At 42.0% G+C, this 12980-nt stretch overlaps 2 protein-coding genes across 5 annotated transcripts in view; both read right to left on the bottom strand.

The window, feature by feature from the left end:
• LOC140204235 (ras-related protein Rab-38-like) overlaps positions 1–9246 on the bottom strand; it is a 35913-nt gene extending 26667 nt beyond the window's left edge. The window contains exon 1 of the mRNA XM_072270776.1: positions 8957–9246. Coding sequence (XP_072126877.1) covers positions 8957–9158 — 202 coding nt within the window. The 5' untranslated portion in view covers positions 9159–9246. The remainder of the gene's footprint in view (positions 1–8956) is intronic.
• Positions 9247–11433: 2187 nt separating this feature from the next.
• LOC140204233 (cysteine and histidine-rich domain-containing protein 1) overlaps positions 11434–12980 on the bottom strand; it is a 44201-nt gene continuing 42654 nt past the window's right edge. For all 4 annotated transcript variants that reach the window (XM_072270772.1, XM_072270775.1, XM_072270774.1 and 1 more), the window contains one exon: positions 11434–12857. In XM_072270772.1, the coding sequence (XP_072126873.1) occupies positions 12543–12857 (315 nt within the window). In that variant the 3' untranslated portion in view covers positions 11434–12542. The remainder of the gene's footprint in view (positions 12858–12980) is intronic.

Here is a 12980-nt window from a genome sequence, read left to right as displayed (position 1 = left end):
GGTCACGAGTATTGGTGTGCATAGTACAGCTCTCTTTAGCCTCCTTAGAAAGTAGAGGCATTGCTGAGTTTTCTCGACTGTGGAGAATGCGACTGGGAGCATGGGAGGTGGGGCAAGATGTTTAAAACCACTCAGTTTTCTCTGCTGTGTCACCGATGTGAAGAGGGCTGCGAGTGTTGTAGGTGTCCCTGAAGCCAATAACAATTTCCTCAATGTCAACAAGACAAAGGAGGAAGTTATTTCCCTGGTAGCAGGCCTCAGGCTCTTTCACCTCCTCTGTTGGCGGTCTCATCATTGTTGGTGAGGAGCCCCACCACTGTCATATCAGTGAACTTGGCAAATGATTGCTAGGTATTTAGCCATACAGTCACATGTGAGTAGAGTGTACACCAATGGGCTCGGCGCACAGCCCTGGGGGGGCAGGGAGGTACCCATGTTGAGGATGATGGGGAGGGAGGAGCAGTGAGTTTAGGAAGACCAACCCAGCTGCAGTGATGCTTTTAGACCGAAGAGTAGGACAATAGTGAAGATCTGAGAGACGAGAGTGTTGAATGCGGAACTGAAATCCAGTAACTGCATTCTGAGACAAGCACTTTTGTTTTCTAGGTGTCAGGGCCAGGTGCACAACAGACACTATGGCATCTGTCATAGTGTGGGCCTGTCAGTAAGTGCATTGGCGAGTGTCTGATGTGGCAGGAATGGAGTTTTTGATGTGTGCCATTAACAGCTGTTCAAAGCACTTCACAATGACTGCCAAGCCGTAGTCATTTTGTTCTGAAGCTGTAGAGTTCTTTGGTACAGGGATGTTGGTGGCTGATTTGAAGTATGTGGGTAGAGCTGCCGGGATAACTGAGGTATTGATGATGCCAGTGAAGACGTCAAAAAGCTGATGTGCACACTCCTGAGTACTAGGAGTATACTGACCAACCACCACCTATTTTCACTAAACCTACATTAATCTTTGTTTTGTTTTTAATATTTTCCCCAAATTCTCATCAACTCCCAAGATTCTACAACTTAGCTACAAATTTTGGGCAAATTAGTGGTGAATTAACCCACCAACCAACACATCTTTGTTAAAGCAAAGGAAACTACAGCACCAAAGAAAATATCCTAAGTGATTTAACACTAAATACATGAGCTACTAACCACTTTCTTTCTTTCTGTATCGGCTTGGCTAGCAACTTCACCAGTCCAACTCAAGCCTATTCAGACATTTCAGGACTGACTAGTTGTAACACCCAAATATGGCTGTGGCTGTTGTAAACAAATATTTTAAACCATCTCTAATCTAAATTGTAATGCAATCAACAAAATTTGTATTCAGTCACAGCCTGGGTGGATTAAAGGCTTGTTGTTTCCGAGAGGCTGCACCCAACTTACAAAAGAGATCTACGATCTTTTAAATACATAACAACTTGGATGTTACCAGAGCTCGCATTATAATGACGATTACATTATCTTAAAGTGGCAATTCTATCAATATTGTTCAATATTTGTCATGGATCATGTTTCTAGGAGCCACTAACAAGTCACAGAAGCTTGATGGGTCTGCCAAACTCTTTCAACAACTGTGTGAAGCAGACAGCAACACAGACAAAATGCTGGAGAAACTCAGGTCAGGCAGCGTCAATGGAAAAGAGTAAACAGCCGATGTTTCAGGCCAAGACCTTTCCCTCAGGAATAGAATGAGGAGAAGTCAGAGTGAGAAGGTGGTGGGGGGAGGAAGTACAAGGTGGTAGGTGAAAGGTCAAACAAGGAGAGGGGGAGGGGATGAAGTAAAAAGCTGGGAAGTTGATTGGTGTACAAGGGCCAGAGAAGGGGGAATCTGATAGGACAGGATAGCCGGTGAAGGAGGTCTGGGTAAGCTCCAACCTGATAGCATGAACATCAACTTGTCAAACTTCCAGTAAATGCTCACACCCCTCCCCCTCATTTCTGTTTCCCCCCTCTCACCTCATCTCCTTACCTGCCCATCAGCCCCCTCAGGTGCTCCTCCTCCTTCCCTTTCTTCCATGGTCTTCTATCCTCTGTCAGATTCCCCCTTCTCCAACCCTTTCACTAAATCAACTTCCCAGCTCTTTACTTCATCCCCTCCCCCGGATTCACTATCACCTTGTACTTTTTTCCAAACCCCTCCAACCTTCTCACTCTGACCGCGCTTTCTTCCCAGTCCTGATGAAGGGTCTCAGCCCAAAATCATCGACTGTCCTCTTTGTCCATAGATGCTGCCTGGCCTGCTGAGCTCCCCCAGCATGTTGTCTGTGTTGCTTTGGATTTCCAACATCTGCAGATTTTCTTGTGTTTGTGAAGCAGACAGCAAGATGGGATAAGGCAACATTCTGCACCCAATTACTTGCAACTACAATTTTGCACTCCAGACATCTTCAGTATTTTTTAACCATTATAATGGCCACTAGAAAAATGAATTTAGGAAGGGGAAAATACCTTAACAGTAAGTGCATTATTCACTGCTAGTTACAGAAGCACAAATATGCAAGATAAACTGTATTACCATACTGAACTTTTAACAGTTGCCACTCTAGACAAATCATTGAAGTTTCCCACTCTCACCTTGCTCCCCTGACACCAATCATTGCCATATACAATGGCAGTAGAAAGGTTTTCCATGTAACTTCATAAGGTTCAATCCCAAATTCCACCTAGACCCTCACTTCAGAATAGGCTTTAGGAAACTGTTGGTTTAATGTATTGATTTTAGTTGTTACATCACAGGTATTGCATCAGTTAAGCTGCTAGTATTCCATAGCAATCCATGTACCCTGTCTGCCAACCCTCCACACTTTCACGTCCCATGAACAGCTATGGAATTTCAATTTAGTTTACATCTGAAATTGGAAAGGAACTTCTAATAACCATGAAGCAACCAAATCATTGCAAAAAGCTATCTGCATTTGGTAATATTCTTCAGGAGGAAGAAATCTGCCATCCTTGTACCGTCTGGACAATTCCACAGGGTGAGACGTGGATGAAGAAGGGAAGAAATTGGACTTGAATTTGGCTATACTGATAACATGGAAAAAAGCTGCTTGCCACTGGACTTTTCTAGCAATGATAATACCATTACTGATCTCCTATCTTCATGTCTGTATCCTTTTTTGCCCCTGGATTTCTCAAAACCTCTGAATTTGCAATTAAAGACAATTCAACCAAGCTTAATTTCTGGAATAGAGTTCCAAACTTCTTTCACATGCAAAAATAAGTATTTCCCCAACAAGTCTAGCTAGTGTTCCCCATCCTGGAGATCTCAAAGAACAGAAATACATTGATGAATTATTAATTCATTCTTTCAAAATCCAGGAAAATTTGCTTGATTTGCATCCAAAAAGCAGTCTCACCACTATTGAAGTCTGAAAGTCCCATTTATGTGTGCAATACCAAGGTACAGACATTCTGAAGGCTGATGATCTTCCAACAATGGTCCTAGGAAGAACTCTTCAAAAGAGACCAGCGCCAGGCTGCAACCAGAGGGTTTACTGCAACTGAGAGTCTGGGATACTGTTACCCTTGTCACTGCCACACGATGGTACAATTTGCAAGAGGAAAGCAGGCAGCATGACATTTGTGAAGCTTTCTCCTAACACATGCATTGATCTTTCTACTTCCTCCTGTATAAAAATGTCAATTACCTTTTTTAAATTTAGAGTGCAGGCAAACCAACCTAAGGGAGGTGTAACGGAAGTCTACCACATGCTCCAGAATATCATGGATGCTCACAGCTAACACAAAGCAAAATATAGACCTGTAGCACTTGCCAATACATAACCATTATTTTGCATTCTTCAGCAGTTTGAAAATCAGTCATTGCAAAATCTCTCATCATTAATAATCCAAAATTCCTTCCAGGGAATTGTAGTGACTTCATTTGTGATTAGCTTCCCGAGACATATTTGAAGTACTTTCTATTGATGTAAAGGGTGTGTTTTTTTTGTTTAAGAATGCACATTACAACAAGATTTAACCTGGAGGTACCAGTAGTTCCAGGAGGAACTGCTGGCAGGAGATTGCATAACAAGTGCCTTCACCCCCTTTCCAGATAACACAATAATCCCAATCCTATTTAAAATTTACTTTTCGCCCTTCCCTTTGCATCCTGGCTAATTACATAATCTGCTGAAATTATCTACAAGGCACTTTGGGATAGCTAATGGATGATGCTGCAAGTACCAGCATCTTCACTGAAAACTGAATCCCAGATAGATATAGTTAGTGAAAAACTCAAAATAAGATGCAGATTTAAAACCCAGCATGTTGCAGGGTCCTTCCTATAAAATACTTGGGGGGATTCCAAACTCAAATGAATAGGCAGGAAGATGTCATTGCAGGTGATGCAGACTCTGTTCACATTAAAACAAGAAAATCATTTACAACTCTCGGTGTCCCCAAGATCTTAAGATTCAGGAATCTTATTTGATATGCAGCATGAGCTTACTTGGCATTTAACTGTTATGATCATCTCCAATAAACATGAGAGTTTAAACATTTGCTTTTAAAATTCAGTGGCAAAGCCATGGTGATCTTGGGGTATACACAAAGAGTAAAGTTTATGTATAATAACATTTGCCAAGACATTAGAGTTAAGGGTGAGGGAACCTTGCTGTAGGAGGAATGTTAGAGGATAAAGCAACGAAGTTTGGGAAGAAGTGAGTTTAGAGGAATAGGGGTGCTTTAAGAAAATTGAGGTTTGCAAAGGAGAAGAATTGCTTGAGAGGATGAGGTGGTCAGCCTACAGAGATTACCAGGTACATTCCAGTTTCAGAATATCATCACAAAGACTTCAGTGCACCTTTATGACATTTTCCTGTACGCGCAAGATCTTTTTTAGAAAATGGATTTAAAATAAGCACACTCTCCAAAGAGGTTGTGACGTAGGTGGAATGGGTCTTCCCAGCTTTATTCATTATTACTGGGCATCGAACATTCAAAAAGTATTATTTTGGCTCCACCGGCCAGATATAATCTGGTGCCTGCTTGAGTCACGGTCTTGCCACTCCTCGTCTCTCCCAGCTTTGGTATATTCTTCCTTACCGTTGAAATCCTCTCAATTCACATCTAACCCAGTCGTGCTCTCCACCCTCAAAATTTTTAATCAATTTCGCTGCCACTATAAGTTCATATCAGCTTCAGTTTTGGGCCCCATTCATAAAAACCATTTATTTCCTCCCTCCACATTCTATTCAGCTTTTAGACAATGAGGTTTGAATGGTCTTATGCGCATTAAGGATTTGTATACTGATAACATACTTGATAGTTTTGATAACCTGCACGGTAAGTATGGCCTTCCGCATAATCATTTTTTTAAATACCTGCAGATTCGCCACCTTGTCAAGGAAAAATTTCCCTCTTTTCCTGTACTACCACCTGCCATGTTATGGGAAAAACTCACTCTTAGCTTTAACAATAAAGGGCTGATCTCTGAACTATACTCTCAGCTGATGTCTTTGGGAGTTCAAGATCTAAACAAAACTAAGAGCAGGTGGGAGGATGAGCTCGGTATGGATCTGGCTGAGGAATATTGGGCAAAAGTATTGAATAGGGTTCATTTCTCATCATCATGTGCGAGACTGGAGCTCATACAATTCAAAGTTTTACACAGGGTACATTTAAGTAAAGCCAGACTGGCAGACATATACCCTGGGACAGATGCTGGCTGTGACAGGTGTTCCTTCTCTCCGGCTGGTTTAATACATGCATTTTGGTCATGCCCTCGGCTTGATGACTATTGGGCACTGGTTTTTAAAATTATCAGTGAGGTTTTGGGGGTGACACCGAGACCCTGCCTGCTTATAGCTGTATTTGGTGTGGCAGATGATGATTTGGGTTTAAATGCAAGTCAGCCGGATATCATTGCATTTACATCGCTATTGGCTGGTAGGAGAATCTTGCTGGTTTGGAAATCTGCCACTCCCCCAACTGCTGCTGCTTGGTTAGAAGATGTAATGTTTTTTTCTGAAATTAGAAAAGATTACGTTCACTTTGAGAGGGTCTGTGAAAAAGTTCTATTCGAAATGGGGACCTTTCTTATCATATTTTGGGAGTCTTAAGGAATTACCTACTAGTTGAGGGCATTTGATTGTACTTGGGAAGTTGCCTCCCATTTAACACACTTATAATTTACCTCACAGGGTGGTTGATGAATTGTAAATATGAGTGTATTTTGGATCATCTGACATGTTGCAGATGTGTGTGAGCCATCGTCTTGAAGTAGTGTGGGGGTACGGTTGTGAAATGTCCGTACTTGTATTTGTGAATTGTGTTGTAAATATATTAGCTGCCATGATATGTTCGGGGAGGGCGGGCGGGGGAAGGTTTGTTTTGGGGGTACGATATTAAAGCAAAATGGAGGAAAATGTAATTCTTTATATATTCTGTATTGTGTCATTTCTTTCAATTAAAAATTTAAAAATTTTTAAAAAGAAAATGGATTTAATTTTAGAACACCAAAATCCCTAAAGCTTTTGAGACATGTTTAATTTTCCCATTTTAACAAATCAAACAGTTCAAAACAGAATTTGTTCAGGGCATCAAAAATGTGAACTCAAATCTTTTCTTGCCCCACACAACTTTTTCATCCTGAAACATGCCACCCAGAATCAAGGCAAAACCTGGCTTTTGGGGTGGTGACACAAAACTCCACAAGTCTTTCATCTCATTCTGGAGGCAACTGGTTGAAACTAGAACCAAAATGCCAACTGAAACAGAGGCAAGGGAATAATGGCCTTTAAATCACTTTGTCTCTTGGAGCATTTATAGTATCAGAGTTCCACATTATGCAACTTGTCCACAAGACATTCATGCAAAAAAGTAAATTTGCATAGTAATTCCCAAATTCCAACTGGTGCTTCCAAATTGGGACATTCAATATGGAAAGTGTTCTGCACAACATCGGCTACTTTTTCCAAAGCTTGCATCCCACTATAGAAATCTGCTTCAACTTCACTCAAGTGACTGCAGGTGACACTCAAGATATTGGCCAGATTTCCCCCCACCCAAAATGGGAAATAGCCATTAAAAGAAAGTGGAACTAAAAGACTGATTTAGACCCAAAACAGAACATGGGAATTGCAAATAATTTTAAAAATAGATTTTAAATGCTGTTCCCGCTACACAAATAACTCAGTGATGGAAAGGATGATATTCCGTAGCCCATGGCAACATCCAGTCTATCACATCACAAGAACTACAGATCAGATGAAACCTTGCCAGAATAAAACTTTTGGAATTTTAGGGACCATTTTAAATTTAGCTTGCCCATGCCAATATGATCATAGTGTAATGTCAGCCAAGTGGTTTTTAAAGCATCGCCTACTCATTCAAATGTGCATGACATGAAGGGAATATATCTGGTGTTAGGCTAAAGCCTTGAATACTACACGATTACCAACCCAAATAAACATTATTAAAGAAGCCCATCCCGTGGTAAGAGTTTATTTAAGCATCAGAACAGACTGTACAGAACTTTTTAAGGCTTGTCCATGTAACTAGAATCAATTTAACAGTCAAATCCTTTGTGCATTTCCCTAGTAAATGCACACACTCAAATCTGTTGAACCATGCAGACCTGAACGTTCAGGTGCTCAACCACCCTGGTAGGAATTGACAGTTACCTCATACCTTTAGTTTGGAGAGGAGGTGACCTGCTAACTTCAGACCTCCAGCCACTTCCACCTTCCTCTAGGAGGCAAAAAGGGGACGGGGTGGGGTGGGGGAAGAGATCAAATGACTGACTGATCACCAAACCATCAAGCTCAAGATTCATACCTCCCGCCCTCAGCACGAGCACAGTAGACCAAAGTGTAAAAAAAAATCCACCCATTCTCCAGTTCCTCTCCTAAAACATACTAGTACTTGGGGCATGAATGTCAAGAGCCAATCCGATATTACAACAATTATTGTACAAAGCAAATGGATTTTAAGCTTCTCATTTCCTATAATACTTCCAACCTTTAAAGTTATAAAGCTTCAGAAGACATTCCAAATAATGTGCACATAACAGCAAAAAAAATCCAAGAGCAATCACACAAGTTCCTCCACATTTAGTCATGTATGAGGGGAGAAGTCAGCAGTTAACCCCAGACGCTGTTCCAAGGACATCCTAGCAGGGACGAAGGCTAAGGAAAGGCTAAAGCATTTGCCACCAACTCCATCCAACCTGGGCAGCTGAGTGTTCGAGCCTGCCAAGCTCCTCTCAACCATAGGCGCCGATGAATTAAGTAATACAAGCAAGCTTTTCATTGCATTCGTGTATACACTGTACTTGAGTATATCATAATATACACGACGTCAACAAACAGCTTGAGAATGCCATTTAGTTATCAAATCAGACACCGAAGGCATGCGCTCCAGAACTAGCCACGCCTCTAACCAAGCTGTAGTGATATCAACTCCTGACCATGTGGAAAATTGCTCAGGTATGTCCTGTCCACGGGAGAGCAAATTAAATTTAATTACTGCCTACTCTCGACGTCTTGATTCGCAGCCTGAAGTGTGTGTGTGGGGGGAACGGCGGACGCTAAAATGAAGATGTGAATTTTCACGGGTAGTTGCAAATTCGTTGTCGCTATTTATTGAGAAAGCGGCTTGAGAAATAATCGTCCATCGCTCCTGCCCAGCCGCAAAATGGAAGGGCGAGAATTGATGAACAAGTCCTCGAATATCACGACTTCGAATCTCGGTCACCAACTTTCTGACTCATCTCAAAACACAGGCATTAAGTAACAACTCGTGTTCCAAGCCATCATGAGTTACGCTATGCTTTAGTTTGTGGTAATGCTCTGCCACTGATTGCAACCAAAAAAAATGAAAGACTTTGATTCAGGGAGAATATTTGTTAAAATACTCATCTTTTCTGCAAAAGCAAAAAAAAACACTCCGATTAGGTATGGACTCACGCACGGAGAATACACAGTTAACCAGCCGCGATGCCCACTCATACCTGCAATGTCCCAAAGCTGTAGCCTTACTACTGTGTCTTCTTCCCAATTCAACACTTTCAGAGCGAAGTCCACGCCAATGGTGGCCCTGTAGTGGTGCGAGAAGATCTGATGGACGTACCGCTTAATAATACTGGTCTTTCCAACACCCAGATCTCCAATCACTAATACTTTGAATAGATATTCTTTCTGAACTTTCTCCATTGATACTCCAGCCAATCTCCCTGCTACTCCTCCCACTTGTTCGCTGTCTTCAGACGCTCTAGACTTGAACCCGTTTCAAACTCTCGAAAGAAACTTCACTCGCTATTCGCTACCGCGCATGCTCTCTATCAAGCAAGTACAGTATCTTCTACCGCCACTTCTCGCCCTCCAAAGAAATTAAAAGGGAAATGTTTCCAGCCAACGCCTTTGGGTTTTAATTGTCTGCAGCACTTGTGATTGTGTAGTCACTTACCCGTTTTATTAGTCCGTGATTGTTAAGTAACTGTTCGTGCAACCTAAATGGGATATTTGTTCTCACACAAGTTATTTTCTCGTAATAGTGATCAGAAGTATTTTGAAAACTGAAGTTTCTTTTCTTGCTACAGACAAAAATGTCCGTTTAAGGGATGATGAAGGAGCATGTTCGGGAAAAGAGGACACGTCAATCGTTTGAGATGGTGGGAGGAGTCCCGTGTGGGTCATCAATAAGGGGCTGATAGTTTAATTTAAACTCTGACTTCTATGTACTGTCTTTGATTTTTTTTGTTTCTCTCGCATCTCCACACACTTTCAACTTATTTAGATTTTTTAAAGATCTTCCCTTCCTCCCTTTCTCTTTAAATATTCTGCGTTTCAAAGAGTTTCAAAACTCTGCAATCTCAAAGCAAAAATCTGATAGAGGAAGGTTGGGTTAGTTTCTGTCTGAAGTATATAGCCCAACGCATCTCGGACTGCGGAGCTCCGGCCTGCCGTCTCGCCGCTAATGGTCTCAGCCAAGCACGTGCGATCGGTAAATACAGAACGCTCGAGTGGAGGAAATCCAGTTTCTATTTCCTGCACTCTCATGTGCTCTGTTTATTGATCGTGGTGTGAGCTCTTTTCCAGAGGGGATTCCAAGATCAGATAAGGAGTGGTCTTGCTGATAGTTAATAGCCCCTTCAGCTGAATCCTCAAATCCATTTCTGAGACCTCATTTTCTGTTCCAGAGACTGAAACTCTGGCTTTAATGAGGACTTCCATAACATAACAGCACACACAAAATGCTGGAGGAAGTCAGTGGGCCAGGCAGCGTCCATGGAAACGACTAAACAGTCAACATTTCAGGCCAAGACCCTTCATCTCGCCAAAACGTCAACTGTTTACTCTTTTCCATAGATGCTGCCAGGCCTGCTGATTTTGTGTGTGTTGCTTGGATTTCCAGCATCTGCAGATTGTCTCATCTTCATAACATTATATTTCAGCTGCACTTTCCACAAAAACGTGAGAAGGATAGGGGAGGAAATGGTTTAATCTTAATGAAGTTGCCAGTTCCCGCTGTTCAGTCCTCAGCCCTTCTTTGGAGTATCACAGACACTAACTGACTAAAACATAATGCGTTCCAGTAAAGATGACATTTAGCTGATGATAGGAGCAGTTGTTTGCCGTACCCACTGGTCTCAAGAGGGTTTAAGTTAGTCCGAGGAAATTTGACAGGGTATGATGCCATTCCAGTGTCACCCAGGGGAAGGGGTGCGAGTGTTCCACCTCATGCGACCCAGCTGGCCTTGTGCTCCCTGTATCAATGGATGCCCTGTCAGTATCCTCGGCCCCCAACTCTCCTCCCGCCCTACCTACAACTCAAACTCTCCAGAGCCCACAGGTGGAAGTTCTGAGGCAAGTGGGAGCAGAATTTTACATCATTGATTCATTTAGGAGGTTAACAGGATAGATGCTGGCGTGTTCATTGTCTACAATATAGGGGTCACCTATTCAGCGCCACCACCAGGAACATTTCTTCGAGGGTTGTGAGTCTTTTGAACGTCTTTTTTTTATTTCTGTGCACTAATCTGAAGGGCTGGATGACGAGCTTTGATATACAAAACTGGTTTACAAAGTCTACACCAGATTTTAATTTTGCATTGTGGCCAAGCGCTCTTGTGACGGAGGGGCAGCAGGGTGCGGTTCAGCTGCCCTACAGGGAACTGGAATCTAAGCTTTTGTGCGCTGCGTTCGGGTGAGTTGGTATGGATATCCTGGACATGAATTTACCTATTTCCTCTTTTGCTCTCTGCTCCTATCTGAGGGCTGTGCCTTCAGTGGGGTATGTCTGGCTCAATGTACCACGTTGAACAATTTGAAAAATGTTGTGGAGTACAACAAACACCAGGCCAGTGGCCTGCAGCAGCGTACCTCACGTTGCATAGTCCCCATACTGCACAGCTGAATCCTTAAGCCACTTCAGTGCGGAGTTTCTCATCCATTCATTTATTCTGATAACTCAAATGTGGTTGGTTGCTTATAATTTATTCAAGTCAGCATGATTGTCCAGCTCTAATTGTCACTGAGCATGCACACCTTCAGACACCAATCAACCAGAGGATGCAGGGACAGTACATTTCTTCCTGACGGACAATAATGAACCAGATCTATTTGTTTTCTACAAAACTCCGTTAACTTTCATGCCTTCCATTACTAAGAACTTTTCTTCTAAACTCCAGATTTTATATATTTAATTTAAATTCTCCAGAATGATGGGATGTTGCTAGACAGTGGCAAATAGTCTTGTAACGTCACCACCATGCTACAGTAAAGCCCCTCTGTTGACAGGTGTAGTGTGACAGGGCTTGCCACTGTCATGCTGAGACAATGACTCGGTCGCTTGTATCACTTCTGTGAGAGCTCGACAATATGACAAGTTCATGACAGTGCTGCACACAGAATGAAGACATTGTGAACAGGTGAGGGTATTGAAGCTGTTTATTCATTTCCACAGATGCTGCCTGACCTGCCGAGTTCCTCCACAGTTTTGTCTGTGTCGCAATGAACTTGATATCAAGCAAAGCAGATAGACAGAGTTTTGGAAATGATGCGGATGGTGGAAAAGAGGAGGCGGCCAATCTGCAGAGCCCGTTAACAAAGGTGCAAAAGAGGAGGTGTGCTGAACCAGGAGCCGGGAGATGAAATAGCCGGTTTGGTAACAGATAAGTAAGTCACCAGAAGCAGATCAGAAGTTATCAGAAAACAGGCAAAAACAAATCATACCAAGGCATTGAATAGTGTGGTGTAGTTTCAGATCATTACTAGGGAGAGGAATGAAATCAGTGAATGCTTCCTTTAGCAGAGGTTAAAGACAAAAGTTATAATCTTCCAGACACTTAGCTGAAGAAACATTCTGCTGAGTGCCAGATAAGCAACATGGCATCTTTGAAACCTTAAAATCAAACTACGCTCTGGAATATGATCACTGAATGATCATTTATTTGCATGTGTTTCTTACATTCTGCAAATATTTTAATTTTTAGGGGATACTCCACACTGCAAACTATGCTTCTTTTCTAACATCAGAAAAGCAAAACTGTATAAAATTGCAGTACTTTGCTACTTGTTGTTGGATCCAATGAAACATCAATCAAATTCTTCTTCAGTATCAGATAGTCCTAAACTATCATCAGATTCATCATCTTCTAGAGGCGGCGGCTCATCGCCCAGGTACTTTTCATTAAACTTCTGAGCAATAGGTTTACTCTCCTTTACTTTCTCTTCTTTTTGGCTTTCTCCTTTCTCTTTCTTTTCTTCCTTCTGTTCTTTCTTTTCTTCCTTCTCTTCGACTTTATGCGGAGGCAGTTCAAGTTTGGCCCAGCTCACAGGATCCATTTTCCGAAGGCTGATTTCCACTTTTGTTGGGCCCATAGTGACGGAGCTTTTACTTGTATCTACAACCTGGGGTTGGGGAGATTTAAAATCAGAATTAGTCTTTTATTTTCCTACATAAGAGTCATAACATTTCTTTTCTTGTGAGTAAATCAACCTGAAACCTTACTGGTTTCTCCACGTATGCTGCCC

Source organism: Mobula birostris, chromosome 10, assembly GCF_030028105.1.
Source record: "Mobula birostris isolate sMobBir1 chromosome 10, sMobBir1.hap1, whole genome shotgun sequence".
NCBI lineage: Eukaryota > Metazoa > Chordata > Chondrichthyes > Myliobatiformes > Myliobatidae > Mobula > Mobula birostris.
This window is presented reverse-complemented; position numbering and strand designations above follow the sequence as displayed.